We start from the raw sequence: 27548 nt of genomic DNA, 5'->3' as shown, positions 1-27548 counted from the left end.
TGCGTGCGTACCCTACGAGGATTCTGGGAGTCATAGTTTCTAAGTACAGTGTCCATGTAAGTGTTTCTATCCATTTTTATAGTAAAATATATATTGGATTTACACTATTGGAAGTGGTCTTTCTTGTCTTTTATGCATAATCACCTGGCCTTGATAGAGTGGATGGCTAAAGCTGACCTATGATCGACCATGTCCTTAGGTGGTTTCACCAATGGAAACGACAAACGTTTATTGACTTCTGTCATGAGGGTCACAATCTTTCTGTTAAGAGTGGTTGGGGGAGCACAAGTGGTGTCTGCTTACACTATTTTAGGATTTAAAGAGGAAGATTGCAATTTTTAATTATGAACACACTGGTGGAAGTCATTCACGAATGACACTGTGGACTAATATGATATAGTTTTTATCCACTTTTTTTGGCTCAAGCGTTGCACTTTTTGTATTTCAACTGCATGGTTACAGCATGCAATAGTGCCAATTCTACATCCCCTTCAGTATCCCTGATGAGGATACTAAGCGACTATTTCTCCATCAGGTTTACCACTCTTTGGATTCACAGTGGGTGGGTGGAATTCGCCCACTGCTGTCTGCTGTCAGTCACATAGGTGGTAGACTTGACAGGGAACTAGTCTCTCTGTATCCCCATCAGTCTGATCCCACTAAGCAGAATCAGTGGCCGTGGAGTTAAGTTGCTCGGTGCGCATAGCCTGATGAGGATGCTGAGAGACTAGTTCCCCATCAGGTCCACATGCTATGTGATTCTTGTCATTAAGCATATATGGACATTGCCATATTTGGCTAATGCTGTCAGCTTGCATATCCAGCCCCTAAGTATTCATTCACCTGTTGACCAGGGAATATCCTGGGGGGCACCTAAATAGGGCTGGAAAGGTATCATTATGTAGCAGCAGCCTGGGTCATTAATGACAGAGCCCAAATGCACAAACCCTGCTCCTTTCTAGAGCCATCCCACTCTGAGCACTGGCACTGTGCATTAGCTCCGAGTTTGTCCAAAAGTATAACTAAAAGCAAAACTTTCTTTTTAGAGAGGTAGAGAGGGGCTAGAACACTTGTCAGGTTTTTATTGCTGTCTGGGTTCCCATTAGAGAGATTCACCCTCTCTATTTGTCCTGTTTCCTGTTATCATTGAAAGTGAAAGTATAAAAATCCCACATCTTGGGTTGTCCCCAGAACAATAGTACATGACAAATCTGCCAATGGGGACATGAGATCTGGGATTTCCTCCCACTTCATGTCTTGGTTATTGGACAAGAAGTGAAGAGAAATCTCTCCAATGGCACACAGCTGGCAAAAACAAACCTTGCAGAGGTTATTACCCTCTATTACTCTATGCAAAATAAAAAAAGGGTTGCCTTTAATTCTACGTTAAAGAAGAAGTGTGGGATTGGTAAGAAAATAAAATTTATATTTACCTACCTGCTGCAGCATTAGTCCAGTGCTGCAGTTGTCCCTCACCGGCTTTAAGCTGTCTACTCTGCCCCTCCAGCGCTCACTGGAGGGCCGGGCTGGAGAGGGGGTGGGAACAGCTAGCTCAGGCTCTCAGTATTCTCGGGATCCCTTCAGAGTCTGGAGCAGCTCTGTGACATTAGCAGACAAGAAGCTAAAGCCCGTTGTCGGACGATTATGGGTCACAGGAGTGCACAAGTAAGTGCACTCTTATGACCCACAAGAGAATTATGGCCAAATGAGCTTTGGCCATACTTCTCTTTTTAAGAATAATTCCACATATCAGTATGTTATACATAGTTACATTGGTCCAGCTTGGACCTGAACCTGGCTCCTGGAAGATGAAAATCAGTGAAGCAGACACCGCTACATTATTGAGCTCCAATTGCTTTTGTGTCTGGTGCTGAGTGGCCAGCCTGATACATTGTGAATACAGGAGGTCAGCCACTCGGCACAGATGCCATTAGGAGAATGCTTAAAAACCATACATATACATGTACAAAATGTTTCTTAGCACTCTTCTTGCAGAGGTTAGCCATAGTGTTTTTACATTTAAACAATCCATTGTCTCTTTAACATCAGTTCCAATTTACAGTGGCCCTAGGTTTAATTCTCAATGCGTTTCGGTGTTTGCTTCTTCAGTAGAGTTATGATAATATAGTTCAATACAGTAGCCCCGTATAACAGTAGTGCTGCTACCTGATGGGTAAAAACAGAGGGGTTAGCAGAGCCAAAACCGATACTACACATTCATCTGCCACATAAACTACCCTTAGTCTTCAGTGGCCTTAATTTTTAGGATGTCCCCCAGGTTCTACCAACCATGGCTGCCAGTGTGTTCAAAATATAGGAACAGAAGATACATTATGCCTCCATCTTCAGATCAATGGCCACCTTCTCTCTTTTTACTTACCATGGACTATCCTGGCAGATGCTGTTCACAAATCCTCCCCTAGTATGGTGCTCAGTGTGGGGCATGTGATGCAGCAGGGATACCGTGGCTGCAGCCGAATAGGGATTTTGCATGGGAATATCGCACCGCAACTATAAACCAAGCATTTGGCTTGCAACTGCAAAACATTCCCATGGACTGCAATGGGTGAGTTTGATAAGCAGTTCCACCTATCAAACTTAACATGCAGAGTTAAAACTGCCAAGGTAGAAAGCATTCACAGCATGTGTACAAGCCCCTCAAACTGCCATGTTAGCTTTCAGGTGGGTGGTTCAGGGGCAGTAAAAATGCTGATCCCCCCCCCATTGCCTCCTGTGTGATTGGCAATAGGGAGGGAAAATACAGACAATTAAAATGCTTAGATCCCTTTGGGGGTATCAGGAAAATTACAGAAGGTGGAAGAGTCCAAAGCAGCCATACCCAACTATCATATACAAGGATTTATAATGTTAAGTGCACCAGCAAGAACGGAATCTATTTTAAAAATATGCCAAAGTGGAAATGCAATTCTAGTACTTTGTACTGTATAGAATTGTTTATTCTTTGTTTATTTAGGCAATGTTAGATTTCTAAAATGAATCCCTAATGACTAAATTATGATTTTTCACTTTATATAACCTAGAATTCTTCATAGCCAAGGGCCCTAGAAGACAGCATTTTTACAGTACTGCAATGACTCATTAACTGGATTTGTTTATATCTGAAAACGCTGTATGTTGTCTAATCATTTTTGAGTTATAAGCTCCCCTGAAATATAGAACATATTTTGAACATGATTTTTCAAGGTTTTTTCTGTCATTACACAATGAGAGTGATATCATTTAATACTTTTCATAAAATATTTAATAAATCAGGTTAGGACTATTATTCAAATCTCTACCTCTTATTAGAATATCAGCAGACATCATAGAGTAGAGGGTTCTTGACAATGTCCTGGGTGTTCTGAGGCATGGCACACAATTATTCAAAATGCATTCACCAGTAAATTCAGTTTACATTGTAGCATCAAAGTGAATCTGTCATTTTTTTTTTTATCAATGTTTAAATGAACTAACATTGCTGATAAAGTGCATGCTCGGTACCCGTACTCATCTTCAACTCAATGGCTTTCTGCCTAGAGAGGACTCTGGATCCAAGGCCTAGGCTGTATACCAGTCTGGGATCCCTTCATGGCTCTGGTATTTAACAGCTAAATGAACATGGGCAGTCCTTTGTTACCCCCAAAACTTCATATTCCTGATCTGTGCATACTGTACCATGTACAGTACTTCTTTGACAAAGTATCTATTTGTATTGCTAACTTTATGTGAAATCCCTAGTGTTCCTGCCAATCCCTCTGTCTTTCTATTAAAAACTGACCACACTAGGCATGAGTGCACTCCATGGTCAGTTCTCTAGCTTTGCTGGGAACTCCGTGTGCTCTCCTTCAATGATCAGACTTGTCCTGAAAACCCCCCCACTGAACAGCCTTTCGCTGGCAAGTACAGTGTGCTTCTGCTTCTCTACCCCCAGCTCTTATGCAGCTGAGAACAGAGGGAATGTGATCACTTATAGAAAAAAGGGATAAGGGTATTTATAATGTTTTTTTTATAACTATACACAAATGTTTTGCCTTTCATTTCTATTTTACAATCACTTCAATGTATATAAACACTAACCATTAAAGCTGAACTCTGTGAAAAGTAAAAGTCCTACCTAATTTGCACTTGCAGGCTCCTCTACGCTTCTAGACCGGTCCTTGCATCCTCTTCTTCCCTGCTTTCTCCGATGGTCATTAAGACCGGCAAAGGGACCAAAAGCCCTGCTTTGGAAATTATGACGCCAAGGCACAGTCTACTTTTTGAGGGTAGGGATGTGCTGTTTGTCGGCGAAGTGGAGAATCAGGTAAATAAAAGTGCTTTTACCAACCCCTAGACAAAAACAATCAATTGACCCTTTCCGTGTGGGTGCCATTTCAAGAGAGAACTTTTCCTGGAGTTGGGCTTTACGTTCTCTTATTTTCTTGCCTTGGGTCTGGAAAACATTCAATTGAAAATGTTTTATAATATCTGTGTAAAAAAATACCTATTAATCCTGCCAGAAATTCTACAGAACACCTCATGTTATGGAGAAAAGGAGAGGGGTGTTCTGTAGTCCTAATAAACTTCCTGTTCTAGGGTGACAACTCTGCTTCTCCATAGAGTACAGTGAATGAGCATTGTCACTCACCAGGACAGGGAGTGTGTTACTGACCAGGTAAAAATAAAGGGGAAAGGCCTATCAAAAGAAAACTAATAAAGCCACCACACCTGAGGACTAGTAAACTACAATATATTACATTTTTGTTCTTCGATTTAGATATGCTTTGACATGAGAGGGGTGGGGTCCAAACTCAAGGCCCTGTATATAGTATTAACTTAGGATTAAGGGATAAAAACTAATTTGAAGACAGACACAAGTACCTGCAGGAACTTTAGTCCACACATGAAAAATGTGGTGAAATATGTCACTTTAAAGCAGAGTTCCGGCCTCAAATACCTTTTTTAACTAAAAATACCCCTCTAATACTAATCCTTCATCCTTTACAGAACTGCTATTCTCATACTTACAAGGGGTACAGTATTGGATTTTAGTCAAAATCATACTTTTAAAAATGTTGTCTGAGCGTGGCCATCTTGGATGTGGGCATCTGAAGCCGCAGTGTAATCTGCTGTGTCCTTCTTTCTGATTCCAGGGAGTGTTCTGGGAGTTCTTCCTGATTCCAGCCTCCTGGGAGTGATGACAAACAGCTCCCAGGATGCAATGCAAAGGCGGAAGTGATGTCGGTGGCCGTGGCCACAGAGGGGGGAGAAGGAGGAAGTACAATCAAAAATGCCCTGAAAATAAGGTAAGAGACCCCTGAAAAAAATTGAAAATGCCCAATTGTTGATCAGCATAGCGAGCACTCCAGGAATCACTAAAGTTGCAAAATAGGCCGGAACTCTGCTTTAAGTAGTGAATGAATACCATGTCAAAGAGCTCTTGGTAAAATATTCCAAATGAAAAAGATATGATGACTAACTGGGCATGGGCATCATTTTAAGGTCACCCATGCTCCGCCCCTTTTTAACAATGTCATAAAGGGGAGGGGCTTAGTCATTATACTTATTTTGAGTATATTCCCTTAAAGCATGTTATACAGCACAGTGCTTTGCTGTGTAATTTGGCCCCTTCTATCACCTAAAATACCTGGCTTATCCTGCCTGGCTATGTCCTCCCCTCTGTAAACTGACCACGGTATACCATGGCTGCTGAGCCCTGACACTGTGGTCAGTTTACGTGCCTCCCATCATCCGCAGCCCTCCTGTCCTCCTCTGTCCTCTCACCCCCCCCCCCCTCCTCTCCTGCAGCTGTAGTTTCATTCAAAGTTTCGTATCCTGTCTACAGTATGTTTAATAATCCTGTGTGCCCCTGTGTCTGTTTTTTATAAAAATACGCCATTATTTACAAGTATACGTGACCCGCCACCTCTCTCCTCCTCTCCTCTTCCCCTCCTCCTCCCCTCCCAACTAACATCAGTGAGGAATCCTTGGCCCCGCCCGCTGCAGGCAGCTGTCAGTCAGAGAGAGGAGAGAGCCGACGGGTCACGTGAGCGGCGCTCGGCCCTCTGAAAACTGGTAAAGAACAGCTTATTTTTTTAAAACACAGACACACAGGCACACATGATTATTAAACAGAACAGACAGAATGATATAAAGTGGCTTAACAACCACTTAAAAGGGGAAGTTGAGATTCCAAGGAGGGGCATTTGCCCCTACCTGCGGATGCCCATGCAACTGGGTATAAAGCAGATATTAGTGTCAGTATACTGGGAACACAAATAGCTTAACAAAGTAAAGGAAGACAATATAACACTGATAAGAAAGTAATTAGCAGCACCTGTTACACAGAAGCTTTTTGTAAAAGGTTCTGAAATATTCCTCCATCAACTGTTCTGGGATTTGAGCTTTGTGAGAAAGACAGAGAATAATTATTTTACAGAGCAGTGACTCCTCTGGGTTTGGATCTAAAAGAGACAAGCACAAATAGAAGCATTTCTCTGTGACCTTGTATAAACTTAGAAGCATATAATTCTCACTTTCACATGTCATCAAGGAACACTATCATACAACCCTTTTGTATAAAATGTTTGCAGGTGTCTGCAGTTAGTGGCATCTATTGACTTTGGTGGCCTATGCAGAGCCGCCGTTATAAATCTCAGGCCTCGTACAGCCTACCTGACAGGGCCACCCCCCTCCTGAATTACAACAATTACAATTGTTTTTTCAATTATTTTTTTAATTTTACTTTTTTTTTTTCCAATTTTAAAAATAATTTTGTTTTATTTTTTACATAAAAAAATTAATTTTTTTAAAAAACGCTGTTGAGGGGGAGGGTTTGGGTGAAATATCAGGGGTCTAAACAGAACCCTAACATCTCACCTTTGAGACAGAGAAAGAAATTGAGGACACAGATTTCTCTGTAGGCACAGTTGCACTGAAGATGAATGAACAGGAGACAGAGGCTCGTTTCAGTAACTTTACGGACACATGCACCAGATTCAGGCAGTTCTTAATAGTACCGCTTGCACAAAGTTGGGCTATTATTGCACCAAATGCAAAAATAATTACCTCCAGTTCATAGCTAACAAAACAGGAGGTAATTAAGATCTGCTCTAACATTGTGTTCACAGACAGGCAGAGTGCCTGTCCCTGTACACTGTGTAGCTGAGCAGCACATTTGCTGCCACTACTCCCTCCCCGTCTCTGGGTATTACACAATGGCTTCACAGCAGACAGCCTCCTAGCAGCCAGTGATGCTGCCTGGGCGGAGCCTGAGGAGGAAGCTGAGACACCGGTTCCACATTAGGTCATTTCTCTCCTTGTAATTGACAGGCAGTAGGCTATTCTATAGCAAATAAGAGGCTGTCTATTTGTTAAGGACCCGCCCACTGCCTTCTGTCAATAACAAGCGGAGCGGACCTGATAAGGAACTAGTTTGAATCCCTATCTGGCTCCGCCCCTGGTACAAAACTCCTGTTCTCTGAACTGTCTGTGCGCAGCTGTAGCGGTGCGTAGGCAGGGCAATTGCACTGAGTATGGACCCTCTGGCCTCATTATGCCTCCATGCCAATGTTAGCCCAAGATTCATTTACCTGTCAATAACATATTTGTGGAGGCATGTCAGAGTTCTAAAGAATGTCACTCCTTATGAATTCCCCTGTTGTCTTCTTTTGGGTGAAGAGGAAGATCAGTTTTTTTTTGCACTAGCCAAAACACAGGCGAGAAATGCAGTGAAGCTTCACAGGAGGTAGGCAGGGGTTAAAATCATGGGGGCTCCAGTATATACGTCAGCTCTCATGAAGATCTACTGTAGAGCTTGCTCAAATGGAAGTCATGGGATTAGGTAATCATATTCCATAGCTTTATAAGAGAATAGGAAGGATAAAATTAGGGGACAATTGGAAGGTGACCAGAAACTAACAATACTATGCTTACTTTAACCACCTAAGGACGCTGTGCATGCTATGCATGCCCAAAAAACTTGATCAGAGTACACAGGACATGTGTAGTGCTCTCAGTTCTTCTGCCCTGCTGTCAGCCCTAATTAATTCCTTTTCCCCTTCTTCTTTTACCTATCATTTTCCTGTTTTTTTTTTTAATTCTAATATATTAACTATTACTATTTAATTTTGATTTTGTTTGTTGAATATATAAAATAAATGCATGCTGTATATAAAACTTTATTATCTTTAATTTAGTAATGACAAAATTGCCAAATTAACAGGACCATAGCAGAAATATAAAAATGAGTCCATTGGAGATGGTACTGGTGTGAGAGGTGAGGGGTTATTGTTTTATCTATTAGATATAAGAAACAAATTAAGAATATTTTTTTCTCATTAGTATAGAATGCCAAAAGACACATAAAATACGGAATAAGATCTGTGTGTCCCCGTGAAAATGAATCTTGTCCTTCAAGACCCATGCCTTATCATGCTCCATAGTCTATGACAACCAATAAAAATATAACGTAACTAACCTCTTTTATTCCTAGAGAAAAGCATAATTTCCAGGCACAAGAAATCACCACCTCTTTCAATAATGGGGCGGCTTTCAGCCATCAAAATCCACATGCAATGCTAGAATCAAGTGCATAATATTAGGGTTAAGTTTTTACTCAATATGGCCCTGGGGACAGATCCCAACTACAGATCTGTAGAAATCTCTTCTTGGTCTCTTTTTAATGTACCAATGGACATATTTACAGTCTTAAAGCATAGAGCCAAAACATTTTTTCTTTAGTTTTGGATAGAGTGGAAAAGGATTTAATCTGTTGCCAAGATTTTATTGCTGGATCTTTCAGCTAGTTATGAATTGTGGTGGTTGGAAAATAAATAAATAAATTTAGGTGGGTGACATTTTTGTTTAGCTTGCTGGAATTGATGTGGGGACACACTGGATGCCTTCAGTTGCCATTATGTTGTGCTGGACTTCTGATATGTCCTTGATGCTTTAAAGTGAAAGTAAAGGCAAAACATAATTAACTTTAAACCTACTAGCACCCCCATTCTATGCCGCTCCAGTCTGGTCCAAGGCTGAGCTGTCAGCAGCGGCTTTACTACGTAGGAGAGAAAGCGGACAACAGAAGCCCCATAGTAAGTCTGAGGGTGACGTCACTGCCCAAGCATTTGCCAGCAGTTGTTGGCTTTCTCCTGCACACAGAAGGCGCTGCTGGAGACCAAACCAGAGCGGCTTCAGAATTGGTAAGTAGAGTGATCTTTTCTTTACAGGGTTAGATAAATTAGGTTTAGAATGGGGGTGGGAGAAGGTTTAGAGTTAGTTAGGTTTTGCCTTTTCTTCCACTTTAAGGTGGAATGGGCTGCCTTATAGCATACCTACCCTTAACCACTTGCCGACCGCCTAACGTACATTTACTGCAGCAGGTCACCTCTATTGCGTAAAGTCATGTACCTGTAGGTCATTTTGTGCAACAGCTACTAGATAGTGCGATAGCACTGTCGGAGGCTCGATCGCGCCAAGATTGGCTAACAGGGATGTCAATCAACGGGTCCGGCGGACCCAATGTCCGCCGGCCACCCGCGATCATTCCCCAGGGAGGCAGAACGGCGATCTGCCTATGTAAACAAGGCAGATCGCCAATCTGACAGGGAAGAAGATGGAGATCTTGTGTTTCTGCTAAGCAGGAACAACGATCTCTGTCTTCATCCAGTCAGACCATCCCCCTCACAGTTAGCAAGCACCAGCTAGGAGCACACTTAACCTTTTGATTGCCTCTGATGTTAACCCCTTCCCCGCCAGTGTTATTAGTACAGTAACAGTGCATCCGTGCTCCGCCCGCCTCCGCTCCGCCTCCTCTCAGTGAGCGAGGACTGAAAGCATTATATCCCGTAGAGCTCACTGAGAGGAGGCGGGGCGGAGGCCGGGCGGAGGCCAGGCGGAGGCGGGCAGAGGCGGGGCAGAGCACGGCCTCAATCCAATACATACAGTACAGCTCAGGACACCTGTGTAATAATGCAAGATTTCATCCCATGAGATACATCCCAGCAGCCCTTGCAATTGCCGAATGACGTAATCGCCGATCGGCGGCCGGACCCGGAAGTAAGGAGAGGATGAATAAAGAAGAAAATAAGGTATTTACTAGCAAAAAAAAAAAAAGTTTCCATTGGTAAAAGTAGTTTTAAAGGGGATTACATACATCTAAAGTTACTAAAATGGGTGGAACTCCACTTTAAGTTGGAATGTACGATCTCAATCTGTTCATGCACTTTATGAGACGCTACTATCCTTAATAAAGTTTGAAGTGTTACTAAACCCAGGAGCCTGCATTCACTATATCTGGTCTCCCACAGTACACAGAACATGGAAATGCAATAATTTTAGTAAATATAAACTACTAAATATCTTTTCTCATTAGCAGTATATAGCAGTCTTGTGACTTCTATCAGTGTCTGGTTAAAACGCGTAAGAGGAGTTTTCATTCTCCTCTGATTGTCCTATGAGGCTGCAGGACCCCTGACCCTCTGTCTGGACATTGCTGATTGGTCCTGTGCTGATCACATGTACTCTCCCAGGAGAAAAAAAAAGCTCTCTAGAACCTAACTGAGCATGTGTGGAGTGCCCCAAGGTTCTGTTCTATCAGCAGATAGATTGGGGACAGTGGAAGAACAGGAGGTTAGGAGAAGAAAGGATAAAACCGACTTTTTACACAATGCAGAGGATTAACCCCTTAGGTTCCACAATGAGTATAACAAGCATGCTTTACTGCATATACAGACTGAAATTACACAAACTTTAATTTGTGGAGGGGAGCTCACACTTATTACAGCAACCAGGGGCTGCCAGTGAGGAACAGTACAGAGGCACTGATATAAAATATGCTGAAAGATCTGACATTTTCATACATGGAGATACTTCTCTATAAATGCAACATGCACACTGAGCATTTAGCCCCGATGCATAAGATTCTGGCATTTACAGTAGGTGAGAGTAGAAGGCACAGACACAACATCCAATTGGAAACTGGACAAGACTGGACGGTGCACAGAGCAGTACTAACGTCTAGGGTGGTATGCACCCAGGGATGAAGGCCCATAACCCTGGCTGTAAGCGGTATATATGAGCCATGTGCATTGATTTTGATCATCACTATGAAATGATTCTTAATTTAAAAAAATATATATATGCTAAGGCTGAAATATAATAAAAAATAAAAAAAACACAATGCATTCCCTTTTAAAAGATACAAAATGGAATTAACCAGTACTGCTCTCTGGGTATATGCAATGATACAGTGTTATGGGATTAAAAGTAAAGTTGTCCACAAATTACTAAATACAATCTCTCTACCATTTTTCTAGTGCAGAATTAACACATATTACTAATTAGTAAACACTAAATTCCCAAAATTCTGCCATCTGTATTTATAATATATAGTTCTCAGCTACTCAACCTGTGGTAAGTATACCCCAGGTGGAACATCTGACTGATTCTGAAATTACAGATCTCTCGTGATCATAAAAAAATGCTGGTCTACAAATTAATTTTCAAATACTATGCTTTGTCTCTCCAATGAACAGCTAATTGATTTTACAATAAAATCTCTTCTATAGATATTGTCTTCCTGCTTTTCTGCTCCTCCCCTGATAGAAGCCCAATTTCTGGGCTTTCCTATTGGTAAGTTTAGGCCGCGTTTAGCTGACTATGCCCCTTTGTTTAGTGGGTGAGCCTGTCTTGGAGAGGGTTTAGCTGACACGGCCCCTCTCCCTGCATATAGCGCTTGTCTCAGATAAATGCATGGTGCTGGAGACAAGTACTGTCAATCAAGGCACATTTGGTAGTCATCTCCTGGTCAGCTGCAAGATCAAGCCATGGGGTGGAAGGGGGTGCTTGGCATCAATGCTACCTAGAAAGATTAGACAAAGTGCTACATGTAGGGTAATTAAAAAGGCAGGTGACATACTTCTACTTCTTCTTTAAAAGGTACATGCAAAATTGATGATTTAGGGGCAGCTTCAGTATGCCCAGAGCAGGTGTGCAGACTTGGAAATTCAAGTACATATCAAAGTTCATTAAGGTTTCTATAGCTATATCCATATACGAAAAGGGGTACCTAACAAAATGAAGTTGGGGCCTATTCACATTTGTTTGTTTTGATATAGCCAAACGTTTGCCTTTTTCTGCATGAAAATGCATGTCAAGTAGAAATCTCATTCTTTGCTGACATATTCCCATATGCTCTATGGGAATAGGCCCATAGAGGGAAACTCTATGGGCCCATTCACACCTACATTACCATGCACACTGCATACACAAGGAACAAACAGGCCAGAAGCAAAAAAAATAATAATAAGAGGCGTAGGGCCTCATGATGGAGTATATAGAAAATACGGGATAACGGGGATTAATTAGCAGGGGATAATTTGGAGGACACTTACGGGGATTGGTCAAGGAGTAATGGGTGGAGCTAAGGATGGGGGATACAGGGGGCAGAGCAAAGAGTGTGGCAGACCGCTATTTGGAAGATGGACGAGCAGGAATCCCCACCCTCCCGCCCTGGTTTGTTGTTTTGATGGTTGTTTTAAAGAAAAGAAAAGTGGGGATTTGGCAGTTGGGGTCTTTGGAGGCATTAACATTTTTTAAAAAATGTATAGGGTGACTGATCTACGGTATGGAGCCCTCTAGTTGATCCCAGTTAATGGTAGATTAACGGGGAAGTGGTAACAAGGAGGTATCTGTGTTGAAGTGTTTTTGTCCCCGAGCCAGTGTTGCGTGGCTGGGGACAGTGAAGTGTTAACGCTGATACACAATTTTAATTTGGTTTTTGATACCTCCCAAGACCGGCAACCTTTCTGTTATTAGCCTCACCCACCCCATACTTCTAGGGGTTGGGCTATACTTGGTCATTGTCCCTTGTGGACATTACACTGTATGTGTTTTTTATTGTCACAACCGTTTTGTTATATCATGCATCCTTTTTGTATGTTGTATTATTATCTTGCATGCATCATGCTCCTATGCATAAAATAAAATTATCTTTTTAGATATTTGATACCTTTCATATGTGTCATATACCAGAGCCCCTTAAAGTCCAACAGAGGGTATTTCTCTTTGTTCTCTTCAATTGTTTTTTGGATGTAGGCTAAGCAGTTTAGGTATTTTCCTCTGGCTTTCTACTATATCTTTCTTTTATGAGTACTGGATTATGTATGGTTTCCGTTTTAAGAAATATTTATTTTGTTCATTTGTTAATAAAATGGCCTACCAGGCCAAATTTTCTCTAGATTGGTGTCATGTGTTTTTTGTCAGAGTTAGTGGTATGGGTAATCCTTTTGGGAAGAAGTAAGTATCGGTGTATGTATCTGTAGTACACTAATTAAGTGTAAATCAGGCCAGAACATAGCATACATATGTGGCACCCTACAGGTAGGTGCTAGGCAAATGTATAGGAGCCTTGTCTGCCTAAGAGCAGGGCTGTGATTTATTTAGTTAGGGTGTCAGGGATTCCAGATGTGCCTGCTGAGGGGAGAAGTATCCCCACTGGATCTTGTGAGAGGCGGCTCAAGCCAGTGCAAGGCAGGAGGGGAGTACTCAGTGACTTTGCAGTACAGCAGTATCATTAGTTCTACAATTCACAGTCCTGGGTCTTCTGGACTTATTGTCGAGGATCCAGCACTTCTATCAAGCTACAGTGTGTTTTCAGTGTTAGTGAGCGTTGGTTGGCGTCAAGGAAGCGCCAACTGGCATTTTTCCTGGATTAAGTCCCATGTGTATTTAGTTGAGCCAAAGGAGTACCCCACTCATTCCCTTCTCCCATCCCCTTTATCTACAATAAAACCACAAAACCAAGATGCCGGAGTTGTCAATGTCTTTGTTCTCGCACCCAGGGTCGCAGCTCACATTGGCTGGTAACCGGTAACAATGGCAGACCCACATCAGGCCCAATGCCTGGAAAACCTGCTACACATACATAACACACATATATATATATATATATATATATATATATATATATAAAATTATAGATTTGTTTGGAACTTGATAGTAGAACCCTGCTGGGACTTTTAGTGTGACAGCATGGCAGTGCCAATCCTGCTCTCTAAAATTGCCTAAATCTTCAAATACCGTGTCACAGGTAAGCGTGCTTTAGTAAGCTAGTTTCCTCAGTGCTGCATTGTTTTTCAATAATTGATAATCTTTCTGACCGCACAGCGGAATATAAAAATCTATGCAGGTTTTCAAAAGGTCGGTTCCTCACTGTTGTTTAACAGAAATCATGAACTGAAGCCAGAAGGAAAGGTAACTAATAGTGTCTATTGTTTCCCACAAGGAAGGAAAAGGCTGGCAGGTTTTGCAGCACTAGAAAGATCTACCTTTCCACCTTATCTTACAATAATGATCTGCTGGAACATTTGCAGAACAAGCTAAAACAACACTGCATGCTTCAGTAAATGGTTTACAGATGGTGCAAGTAGTTTCTGGCCACACTGCAAGTCACAAAGTGCATGACGCCTCTTGTTCACAAAGTGACTATATGACAGAGAGCAGGAGGACAGGAATAGAGAAAATGACAATAGTTACTGTTACAAAATTAATGTTACACATTAATAACCTAGATTTACTCTGCAAGCAATTATTTGCAGGAGCCATAAATGGCGTACTGTTCATGCATTTACTGCAATGCTTGTTACAGGTGCCAATTGTTCTGAATTTCACCCCAATGCATCTTGCTGAAGGACTTCCAGAAGTGCCAGAAGATGCACTGCCAGAATTGGTGCATGCACCATTTTTTGTGCGTTGTGGTGTATCGGCAACCTATTCATTTAGAATAGGCTGTCTTAAAGGAGTTGTAAAGTCTCAATGCATTTAGGTGAAAAACCTTTTCTGCTTCAGCTGCCCCCCCCCCCCCCCCCATTTTATCTTACCTGAACCCAATCGTTCCAGCGACGGGCACAAGCCCAGCCGCTGTCTCTGCTCCTCATTGGATAAATAGATAGCAGCAGGAGCCATCAAATCCAGTGACACGGGAGCCGGAGGCGGGGCCGAGTCCTGCTTTCTGTGTCAATGGACGCAGCAGCGGGACTCGGGAGCGTGCCCGCACAGGTGCCCCCCATGGAAAGCGGCTCTCCGTGGGTGCACCCGATGAAGAGGAGGAGCCAGGAGCAACGCCGAGGCAAACCAGAAAAGGAGGATCGAGGTAAATATAACGTTTGTTATTAAAAAAAAACCAAAAAAAAAAAAAAACTAACCTTTAGGGCTCTTTCACACGGGCGTTCTGTATGTCCGTATATCACCCCATCCGTTTGCGGGTGATATACGGACATAATGCATGTCAATGGGATTGCGGATGTCAGCGGATGACCATCCGCTGACATACGATTTGTGTCCTTTCAGTTCTGTTCCGTTTTTTGGAACTGAACAGAACCCTATTTTTCTTCCATTAAAAAAAACGGAACGGATGCAAAATCGGATGTCAGCGGTGTCTTCCGCTGACATCCGAAATCCCATAGACATACATTATCATAGTATATCATCCGCAAACGGATGGGATGATATGCGGACATATGGAGCGGATGCCACAAGTGTCATCCGTGTCAGTGAAAAAAAAAAGTGCCGCAGCGGAAGCAGAAATCGGAGCGGCCGCGTGAAAGAGCCCTTACAATCACTTTAATGCAATGCACATTGATGCATGTTATAACATCCATCAATGCAGGTGCGTTAATGTATCACAGTGGTGTGAATGCTTAGATACAATAGTACTGCGCTAATTTTGCTAAAAGCATTCCCTTCACTGCAAGACCTCTTGCACACTACTGTCTAAAACCATTTTTTTTATTGCTCATAGGGACTGGGCCAGGGGGGCAATTGCCCCCCAGGCCACTCTGATGCCCCATAAAAAGGCTGCACCGCTTCTGCCACAGACATGCCTAAAGGATTCCTGGTGAAGAGAAGTAAAAAGTCCCCACCGTTGACCTACTGAGTGTGGGATAAAGACAAGGACAGAGCGAAGCCCTACCCCCCAGCATGGATGGTGTAAACTGTTTCTGAGCTGAGGCCAGGTTCCATGCCCCACTGGAGACTCTCCTACTCCAGCCAGCCCCAACCGAGCTGTCCCAGCTCCTCCCAAACGCCCCTGCTGGCAAGGTTGGGAAACCAAATTCAGCCGGTGAGTAGAGAGTACCTGGAGCGGAACTTCAGCCTGGAATGGGGGTCAGGAGAAGGCCAAGAAAAGAGAGAGTGGGAGGGGGGCTGAGTCACTCCACCATGGGCCTCTAGTTTGTACTTGCCCCCTGGGCTTAAAGTTGCCAGTCAGCCCCAGCTCATCTAAATGCAGCCAATTGGGTTCCTGGAGCAACTGCTCTTGCAGAGTGCAACTGCACTTTGCGGAAGTGCACAGTCTATTTGCCATTAGTAAATCAACTCATAAATCAGCGTATTTTGATTGGTTTGCACAAAAGTTATTGCGTTTACTAACTAAGGGAAAGATTTTTGTCATTTTTGGTGTTTTTTTTTAACGCGCAATGGCGGCGATCTGCGATTTTTTTGCGGTACTGCGACATTGCGGCGGACAGATCGGACCCTTGACTGACATTTTTGACACTTTTGGGGTTACCAGTGACATTACTGCAGTAATCAGTGCTATATATATGCACTGTTACTGCAAAATGACACTGGCAGGGAAGGGGTTAACTTTATTGGGGAAGGAGGGGTTAAGTGTGTCCCTAGGGGCGTGCTTCTTACTGTGATTGGACATGGCTACTGGTGTAGGAACAGTGATCAACGGTCCTACATAGTAGAACCGTATGATCACTATTCCTACACAGGGGAGAATGACAGGCGGCTTGTTTACATTAGCCGCCTGCCTTTCTCCCTCTCCACCGACGATCGCCGAGTGACCGGCGGACATTGGGTCCGCCAGTCACACGCACGGACTTCCTAGTGAACGAGACGGTGCGGGCGCGCGCCTCCGCGGGCACGCGCTCGCCCGCTATTGGCTCACAAGCAAGTGACAGGCAAGTGACGTACCCATACGTCATTTTGCCTGGCCGGGGCTGACCGCCGCAGTATATGTGGCGGTCGGCAACCGGTTAAAAGACTAAAGCAACACTAAAGAGCAAATGTCAGAACTTATGATGTGCTCCCCTATTACCTGAGCATCCGAGATTGATCTTTACCCATCAATAAAGAACATTTTTTTTTTTTTAATACAGGTACTTATATAGCACTGTGAATTTACGCAGTGCTTTATATATATTGTACATTCACATCAGTCCCTGCCCCCAAGAACTTACAATCTAAGGTCCCTAACTCACATTCATACATAGCATACATAAATGAGGGCCAATTTAGACAGGAGCCAGTTAGCCTACCATGAATCAAATGATAAAGGGTCAGTCCACCCAAATATTTTAGCTTTTTTACATGGTGGAGACTTGACTATCTAAAACCAAGGTTACAGCCACACAGACCTTCTGCGTTTGATTGATTTAGGCCTCATTTAGATGGGAAAACGAGAGTGGCTAGACGGCAGCGTTCAGATATGGCTAAAGTCCACATCTGATTAGAATAGAGTAGTGTCAGCTATAGTTCAGAGGCTTCCTTTAACCGGCTTCACTTGGCATTGTGTTTCTTTGGATGCAGCATGAGCGCATACATTTGAGCAGCACTGTGGTTAAGCGCCAGTTCACACCACATGAAGTCAGTGTGGTTTTTTTTTTCTGCATCAAAAATGTATGAATAGTAGGTTATATGGTTTTAAATGGCATAGTTCACACCAGCGCATTCAGGTCCAGTGCGTTCCAGTTCAAGGAAAAAAGTAGAACATTTTTTCTGCACTGGACTGTACTGGAATGCGGTAAAACACATTAAAACCACACTGGAACGCACCTAAACACACCAAAAAGGCACTGGAACACACATGTCCTTATTTAGGGTTAAGAAAAAAGAGGGGGGGGGGAGCACTGGTCTGCATCAAAAACGCACATGTAGAAAAGTATCTCCAATTCATCCGGACTGCTTTTCTATGTTGTGAACTGGTCCTAAGAGGAAAAGGTTGCACCTGACATTAACACCCATCTACATGTACTTTTAGTAAAGGGTTGGTTCACATCACTCCAGATTAATTCCGAATACGTTTCTGCATGCGCGTTTCTAATGCGTTTTGATGCATTCCAGTGCATTTTTATGTTATTCTGGTCACATTCTAGATGCTTTTTTTTCCACTGTACTGGGGTCCAGTGCATTTTTTAATGCGTTAAGTGCATTCCAGTGTGTTTTTGATGTGTTCCAGTACAGTCCAGTGCAGGAAAAATGCAGCATGTTCTACTTTTTTTTTTTTTTCTAGAACTAGAACTCCCTGGAACTGACCGCACTGGTGTGAACTATGCCGTTGGGAACCATATAACCTACTTTCCATGCGTTTTTGATGCAGAAAAAAATGCACTGAACTGCATGTGGTGTGAACTGGCCCTAAAGGTGTGAGAGTTTGTTTACATTTGCGGTGCCCTTTGAAGAATGATTCACAGTGGATTGATCTTCATTGGGCTGTTGACAGGCAAAGCATTGCAGCATGTGTACCATGTGCTGCCTTTACAGTTTAAGTGGAGTGAATGGGGCGGTGAAAATGTGGCTCAACTACGTATTTTTGTTCAGGTTTGGGTGTTTATTATTATTATTAATAATAGTTTATTTAATATTTTTTTGGTTTAGGGGGTAATTATCATTTATTTAATATTACATATTAATTTATTTATGATGAATTTTAGTTATTTATATATTTAGTGTACATGTATTTATTAAGGCTGCATTCACACTTGAGCGTAGCTTTTACCGCGTTTTTACCGTGATTTTACCGCGATTTTCAGGCGTTTTTGGAGGCAGGCATTGAGATCTATCAAAAACGCTGGTAATCAGCCCAAAAAGAAGCTCATGTACTTTTTTCAGCTACAGGCGAAATGAATGGGGTTTTACTTGTTGGGCGTTTTGGAATGTTTTTTTCTGAGCGTTTTTGGAGCTGAAAAACACTCAAAAACGCCCAGGTGTGAATGGAGCCTTATATGTTATTGTTATTTTATTTTTTACATTTTTTCATTTGAGCAGAAACGCAAGCAAAAATGCGATTACAAACGTGCGAATACGCACAAAAACGAGAGAATGGTGCATTTCTATTAATTTCTATGGGGATAAAAAGGTACCAAAAACACTCAGATCTGCCTGATTCGAGCTCCAGAACTTTTTTGAGCTTCAAGCGTTTGGCTTCAGGCAGCTTGGAGTGGAGATGTGAACCGTCTGCATAGAGAATAATAGATTTTTTTTTCCTCCACTGTTTTGGAGCTTCAAGCTCCAAAACGCTGAGGTGTAAATGGGGTCTTAGGGTATTTATAGACTTAAAGCAGAAATAAAAGGAGTTTTAATCACCTTTCCTCCAATGGTCCCTGTTCCTCACTGGCATTTTGGCCATCTTCGTTGGCTGGCACGGGATGACGTCACATGCACAGGAGCTAGCCATCCTGGCACATAGGGATCAGGCCGAAGAACCCTATGCACAGCCCAGTTTACATGCCAGGGAATGCCAAGAGCAGGAAGGAGCGGTATTTTATTGCAGAAGAGATATTGCATATCTCTTCTGCCAACCCGGCTCAGGAGAAAGCCAGCACATCTGCCCCCATAGCCAACGGCTTGCTGTGGTGTCAGACACTGAAAAGGAGGACCTGAGAGTTCCAGGAGACCCCAGAGGAGGAGGTTTGGCAGCCGCTCTGTGCAATTCTTTTGTACAGAGCAGGTAACTATATGTTTTTTTTTTTTTTATTTTAAGTAAAATAATCCATTATAACAATTTTAATTTGGTGGTAGCCTTTTAAACAGAAAGTCCTTTTAATTCGCACAGCCATCTACAGTGTACAATGAACCTATTCTCCCAGAACTGCTATCATCACATATAAAAGTTGGGTGATAAGATTTCTACTAGGAACAATATTTTACTTTAACAAATGTGTAAAGTATGCAGCTGCTGCATGTAATGATAGTGTTCAGTATATTAATTTTATTTATTTCACATACAGTACTTTAAGAGCCCATTCAGACTAGCGCGACACGACTTTGGGGGGCGACCTGTGAAGTCGTGTGTACCGCTGTGCACCGCGACTTCGGCGCGACTTGCAGAGACTTCACATAATGGAAGTCTGTGCAAGTCACTCCGAGGTCGCCCCGAAGTAGTACAGGACCCTTTTTCTAAGTCAGAGCGACTTGTGTCGCTCCTATTAGAACGGGTCCTGTACTACGCAATGGACCGCGACTTGTCAGGCTGACAAGTCGCCTGAAAAGTCGCGCTAGTCTGAATGGGCTCTTAGTGTTATTTTTAAATGAGAATGCGGAGTTGGAACAAACTGTAATGCAACCGGGGTGCTTTAACAATTGCAGCAAAGGGTTAAACCAAGCAAATACATTGATTTGACCACATAAATAAAAAGAGATTTTTTAAGCACCCCCCCCCCCCCCCATGATGTCATAGTTTGCCCCAATCCATCACTATCATTTTTGCTGGACAGTTTAAATACGAACAACGCTGCGTCTGAGCACCACAAACCAAAAACACTATTTAATTCATTTTTTATACTCAAATCTCACCCATCCACCCATGTCTCTGTGCTTTATTTTCCTGAGAAATTACTTTGAAAAAAAAAAACCCCTAGCATTTCTGGCTGTGGCCATCTTGAGTAAGGGCAGATGATTCATGTAGGATTTACATCCTGGAATCCATCTGCCCTTAGCTCAGGCATGCAGACAGGAGAGTGTGCTTAGCTGAGAAAGCCCCTCCTCCCCTCCCGAAGACTCCTGGAATGCATGACATCATTTAACTAGGCCTGGAAATCCAGAAGTAATTGAAGAAATTTAAAAAGAAGTAATGTAATGTAAAACAAGTAAATAGGATATTTCCTATCTACTTACTAAGGCTAGCAGTATAAGTATTAAAACAAGTCAACGTTGATTGAGAGTATGAAGTTTCACTCTAAAGCTGAATTTTATGTATGGATATTTTTTCAAAGTTCCTTGATCCAGCCTGGACCAATAAAAGCATGCATTTGCCATACCTGGCTGATCCCCATGGAAGCTGGAAATCCCTGTGATAGGAATTGCTACTACAGTGATCACAACTGTCTTCCAGGTTCCGTGCCAAGCTTATTGAACACGGGTGGGTGCTTGTTAGACAGGAACGTCGTTGGGAGAGTGTTTTGCATTTTTCTCAATGCATGCAAAGCATTCCCTAATTAGACAAGATGGTATTTGTGACACCATCCCCTGCCTCTCCACCTTGTCCAATCAATTATTTGCATCCATTGAGAAAATGCAAAGCTTTCTATGGATGGCACTAATGTCAACCAAGCAACCTCCTGTGTCTAATACAGGGGTGTTCAAACTATGGCCCGCCAGTTGTTCAGGAACTACAATTCCCATCATGCCTAGTCATGTCTGTAAATGTTAGAGTTTTACAATGCCTCATAGGATGTGTAGTTCCGCAACAGCTGGAGTTTGAGGATCCCTGGTCTAATAGGTAGCAGGGCAGTCGCTCAGCATTAGACCAGGAAGACAGTGGTGATAACTGTAGTAGCTGTGCCTACCACAGTAAGTTCCAGCTGCCATGGGGATCGGCCAAGTATTGCACATGCATACTTATATTGATCCAATGCAACTTTGCAAATATGTCCATACATAAACTTCAGCTTTAAGGCTGCCATACACGGGTCAGATCTCGCCCGATTCAGCGTGTTGGCACATGACGACACCACCCAGCTTGACTTTTGTCTAAGGTTGCTGGGTGGTCAACCGAACAATACCTACATCCAATGAGATGCAGGCAGTGGATAGATATTCTGACAGCCACTGGAACTGGCGGTCAGAATACAAAAGCCAGCAGAGGAGATTCATCCTCCCCCCCCCTGTTTAGTTCGGATAGAGGAACCTGTCAGATTTCTTTTGTTTAGATGACCCTACAAGTGTAGGCCAGCTTTAACCACTTTACCACCGGAGGATTTTGCTGTCTTACGTCTGGGCCACTTTTTGCAATTCGGCACTGTGCGACTTTAACTGACAATTGCGCGGTCGTGCGACGCCGTACCCTAAACAAAATTAAGTCCTTTTTTCCCACAAATAGAGCTTTCTTTTGGTAGTATTTAAACACCTGTACGATTTTTAATTTTTGCGCTATAAACAAAAAAATAGCGTAAATTTTGAAAAAATAACAATATTTTTCACATTTGTTTATATGAAATTCCCCCCCAAAAAAATGTAAAAATCAAAATTTTTTAAAATTTTTGGCCAATTTGTTTTCTGCTACCTATGTTTGGTAAAATCACAATAAGCTTATTTTGATTGGTTTGCGCAAAAGTTATTGCGTTTACTAACTAAGGGAAAGATTTCTGTCATTTTTGGTGTTTTTTTTTTTTTAACGAGTAATGGCGGCGATCTGCGATTTTTTTGCGGGACTGCGACATTGCAGCGGACAGATCGGACCCTTGACTGACATTTTTGACACTTTTGGGGGTACCAGTGACATTACTACAGTAATCAGTGCTATATATATGCACTGTTACTGTAAAAATGACACTGGCAGGGATGGGGTTAATTTTATTGGAGAGGGAGGGGTTAATGTATGCCTGGTGCTTACTAACGTGTGTGGGGGGAGGTGACTGAGTGACACAGGGACAGATCGCATGTTCAGCTATGCTGAACCCTGCAATCTGACCCTGCCTGTCACTTAGGAGATCCGCCCGCTTGTGTTTACACAAGCAGGCGGATCTCCAGACTCGATTCCCCGACGATCGCCGCTGCTCCTCCCCTGGCCCGACTCCCGCTGTGACTGAATACAGCGGGAGCGAGCCTCCGGCGGCAAGCGCGCGCCGCCGAGAAAGGGGAGTGTCTGGCGAAGTAGGTCTACGTCGCCAGACGATAACGAACCACTTTGCCGCAGTAGAGCTCTAGTGAGCAGACGGCAAGTGGTTAAGGTCCGTACACACGATAAGAAAATCTGTAGGGAAAATTTGTCCGACTACCGATCTGTCGATTTTCGGATTGTTAGTATGGTGCTTTCGACAGCGGACTCCGACTTTTCGGCCAACAAAATCCTGACGTTCAGGCTATATAATTTTTGTCGTCCGTCACAACAACGTCCGATTTTCGTCTCATTAGTACAGATTTCAACAGAAAAAAATCTTAAGAGCAAGACTAGGCATGCTCAGAGACGAAAGAACACATACAAAGCAATCCAACCCATGACATCACTTCTGAAGTAGAATTCTGTCGTACGGGAAAATTCGGATGAAAATAACCTCTTCACTTTCCACATCAGACTAGCATGCCACAAAAAATGGACGACAGATCGTTCGATAATCTGATCGTGTGTACGGGGCTTAAGTCTGTATCTAAAGGTGGAGAAAAATGGAAATAAAGGCATGGAAAAAAATCTTTTCAAGTGTAAGCATTGTATAGCTATAAGAATATAAAACGATTTTTTTTATAATGGTCCTTTAATATTCAAAATTGCTAACCTATTAAAAATGTAAAAAGCATCGCTACCAAACATGACAACAGACCATCACCATGAGAAGTTCAGTGTTGTTCTGTCAATGTGTCCTTAAAAAAAAGTTTGTGTTGACATTTTTTTTGGACAGCTGTTCAAAAAAAAAAAAAAAAAAAAAGAATCAATTTGGAGATAATCCTGGAATGTAATATTTCATATGTAAAATTCAGAAAATAGATTGCCTGCAAAGACAAAGTACAGAGATTATTATGTGCCCTACTTGAAATAAGCAACCTAAAACCAGGCCAGTTAAATAATCAGGGGTTGGTGTGTAGTTTGCCACTCAGTTACATGGAAATGCTGTATACTGTATTTATGATAATCATGCCACATACAATGCATCATATAATAAATATATAAAGCATACTGACAGCAACTATCCACAGCTCAATGGTACAATGTGTCAGTGAATATTTTCCAAGCGACGTTCATTCTTTGTAATGATAATACACATATACTGTACATATATACCTATAAATACCTATTACATGTAGCCAATGGTTACAAAAGTGATGTCAGAAAATAAAGGAATTCATTAGCCACAGTGCGGCCATGTAGACTTCCATTAATAGCAAGTGCAAGATAAATACAACCATGCTCATTCCTTGCGAATATTGCCTTGCAATGCTGATTGCTGATGGACAGCCGTAATTCCCATAGGCTTAAGCACTAGTCAAAGTCATTAGGTGTCAAAGACTCATTGACCATCAGCGAGTTGGATCTCTTGCGAATCAATGCAACTGGGAACCCAACGCATTTTTTAGAAAGATTACTGTAATCTGCCTGGGCAATCAGTCCAGCAAATGATGTCCACCACAACTAGTCATTAACTGAATACTTATACTGAGCCATCAGGTAAGGGACATTGATCTACATGGTAAGCATCAGGGACCCTCTTATCTTGAATCGTAACTGTATTGTCTCCCTTTATTTTCTAAAGCACTGCACAAACTGCTGACGCTTTATAAATCTTGTATAATAACAATAATGATATTGACAATTTCTCCATGCTCATCAACATAAATGATGATACCCTTTCCCATAGGCTAGGTACATCTCCGGCTGCAGTCAGTTTTTAAGAGTAGTCTGGTGCAGCTTTGTTCACCGTTTTAGGTGCGATTCAAGTGCGAAATTTTTACTTGAATTCCTACCTGAACCAGACCTAAAAATCGCACAGGATTCTTTTAAAAAATGGACCAAGGCCACCCCGGACATGTTTGGACTGACTCCATTGCAAGCTGGTTCGGTTCACGTTATACGAATCAGATGCGGTTCAAAACACATCCGATTAACATATATTCGAACCAAGCCTTACAATAAGGCACCAGGTATGGAACCTTGACCTACCTGGTAAGCATTAGGGACCCTTTTGTCTTGAATCGTAACTGTTTTGTCTCCATTTTATTTGCAAAGCACTGCACAAACTGTTGATGCTATATAAATCCTGTATAGTAATAATAATATTGACCCTTTCTCCATGCTCAGCAACATATCTGATGATGCCCTTTTCTTTACAGTGAGGCACCAGGTGCGGAACATTGACCTACCTGGTAAGAATAAGGGACCCTCTTGTCTTGAATCATAACTGTATTGTCTCTCTTTACTTTGTAGAGCACTGCGCAAACTGTTAATGTTATATAAATCCTATATAATAATAATAATACTGTATTGACCCTTTCTCCATACTCAGTACTCAGCAACATAACTCTTTGCCTTGAGCCGGTCCACACTAGCGCGACTTGTCAGGCGACTTGTCAGCCTGACAAGTCGTGCTCCCTCGCAGTCCATTGACCGCTACAGGACCCGTTCTAAGGGTCCATTCACACTAGGGCGACTTGGTCGCCTGACAAGTCGCGGTCGGTCACTCGCCATTGAGTAGTACAGGACCCGTTCTAATAGGAGCGACACAAGTCGCTCCGACTTAGAAAAAGGGTCCTGTACTACTTTGGGGCGACCTGGAGGCGACTTGCATTGACTTCAATTATATGAAGTCCGTGCAAGTCGCGCCGAGGTCGCGGTGCACGCTGTGCACCGCGACTTCACAGGTCGCCCCACAAAATCCTGTCACGGCAGTGTGAATGAACTGTGATAGAAGAGACACAAGTCGCTCCCACTTAGAAAAAGGGTCCTGTACTACTTCGGGGTGACCTCGGAGCGACTTGCATAGACTTCCATTATGTGAAGTCCCTGCAAGTCGCTCCGAAGTCGTGGTGCATGGTAATGCACAAGTCGCCCCCGAAGTAGTAAGGAGTCGCGTCGCCTTAGTGTGAACCGACTCTAGTGAGGCAGCACGTAAGGGACATTGACCTGCCTGGTAAGCATCAGGGATATTGACAGTTTCTCCATGCTCAGCAACATAACTGATAATTCCCTTAGAATGAGACACCAGGTGAAGAACATTGACCTACCTGGTAAGCATCAGGGATATTGACGGTTTCTCAATGCTCAGCAACATAACGGACAATGCCCTTTAATTTACAGTGAGGCACCAGGTGAAGAACATTGACCTACCTGGTAAGCATCAGGGATATTGACGGTTTCTCAATGCTCAGCAACATAACGGACAATGCCCTTTAATTTACAGTGAGGCACCAGGTGAAGAACATTGACCTACCTGGTAAGCATCAGGGATATTGACCGTCTCTCCATGCTCAGCAACATAACCGATGATGCCCTTTCCCCAGGGCACCTGGACTTCATTGGAGTTCTCCCTGCTGCAGGAAGGCATTAGAGTGATCCCTGCATGAACATCAAAGAACTTTGAGACCAAACTTTTCTTGTTGGCTGTGCCTTCCACCAAGAACAAAGAGCTGCGGTCAGCGTCCACCATGATGCACACGAAGATCAAGATCTTATAGCAAAGACTGGTGAGGTTGAGTTCATTGGAGATGTCCTTCACCAACTCCAGGAAGAACTCCCTCTCATTGTTCTCTTTCAGGTAGTACTTGTAGTCAATGGCAGTGGATGGGTATTGGGGTATGTTGACCCTGGATTCCAACAATGCACTGAGGATGTGAGCTGTGGTTGGTGGAAGAGAACTGGCCTTTCTGAGCAATGCTCTTCTTCTCATGCTAGTCAGAGGTTCTTGGGCTCTAGAGTTGACATGCTCATCATAGGTCCTATTGACATTGATGGCCTTGGACCTGGCAAAGCTTTTCCTCAGCTCCTTTTGGGATGCTCTCCTCTGCAACCCTTCACCTCTACTCCCCCAAGAGTCCTTGTTCTTGTCATCAGTGCTGGAGTTAAGGGGTGTCTTGGGTAGTTGGTTCCTCTTCAGCCACTTCTCCACCATGCACTGCTTGCCTTTCCTGATCAGATAATCCTCAAACAGATCTGGGTGGCTGTCCAAAAAACTTTCCACTTTGGAGAAGTCCAGCGCTGGTTCTGACATCTCTGCAGGATCAGCTCCTCTCCTCTCTGATGATGGTTCAGTAATAGTCCCAGCGCTAAGCTCCAGTCCTCAAGTTTGTAGAAGCATGATGTGTGCAATGCCAGTCCCTCTGCACCTGCTTACTTCCCAGTCATTGCCGACCGCTGGGGATTCCCTCACTCTTCTAGTTCTGCAGTAACCCTGAACTGACAATGGATGGGGTGAGCAATGCTGGGATGAAGACTTCTGCACCTTGCTGGATGTATAGAGGGGAGCCCTGCTGTGCGGGTGCAGGAATGATGATGATGATGATCCTGGGAAGCCCAGCCGGTGTTCTCTCTGCGCTTGCAAAGATAGAGTGAAACAGCACAGCGCTGCTCTAGGTGTCACCCAGCAGCCACAGGAACCTCCCAGTGACGCAAATACCTCGGGGTGGAGCGTGTGCACCAAAGGGTTAACGTTAACCCCTGCGCTGCCCCCTCCAGCGCTGACAGCTCATGCAGCGTCCGTCCGAGGAGCTCCGATCTCCTTCGCTGGAGTCACCTCTGCGCACCGATTGTGGACATCATCGGTCCCATCACCAGCAAGACAGACAACAGATACTGTGTGCTGCTGATCAGTGTGGGATTGTCCCTGATTGGGGTAAAGTCCTGAATCTCCTGATCA

General features: G+C 43.1%; 1 protein-coding gene across 1 annotated transcript in view; it reads right to left on the bottom strand.

Annotated features, from left to right (window-relative positions):
* The window catches only part of PDE11A (phosphodiesterase 11A), an 830139-nt gene extending 802998 nt beyond the window's left edge, over window positions 1-27141 (bottom strand). The window contains exon 1 of the mRNA XM_082260061.1: window positions 26127-27141. Within this exon, the coding sequence (XP_082116187.1) occupies window positions 26127-26903 (777 nt within the window). The 5' untranslated portion in view covers window positions 26904-27141. The remainder of the gene's footprint in view (window positions 1-26126) is intronic.
* Between the last annotated feature and the right edge of the window lie 407 nt (window positions 27142-27548).

Source organism: Pelophylax lessonae (genome assembly GCF_965119305.1).
Source record: "Pelophylax lessonae genome assembly, chromosome: 6".
NCBI lineage: Eukaryota > Metazoa > Chordata > Amphibia > Anura > Ranidae > Pelophylax > Pelophylax lessonae.
The sequence above is the reverse complement of the archived record's forward strand: the minus strand, read 5'-3'. Positions and strand labels throughout refer to the sequence as shown.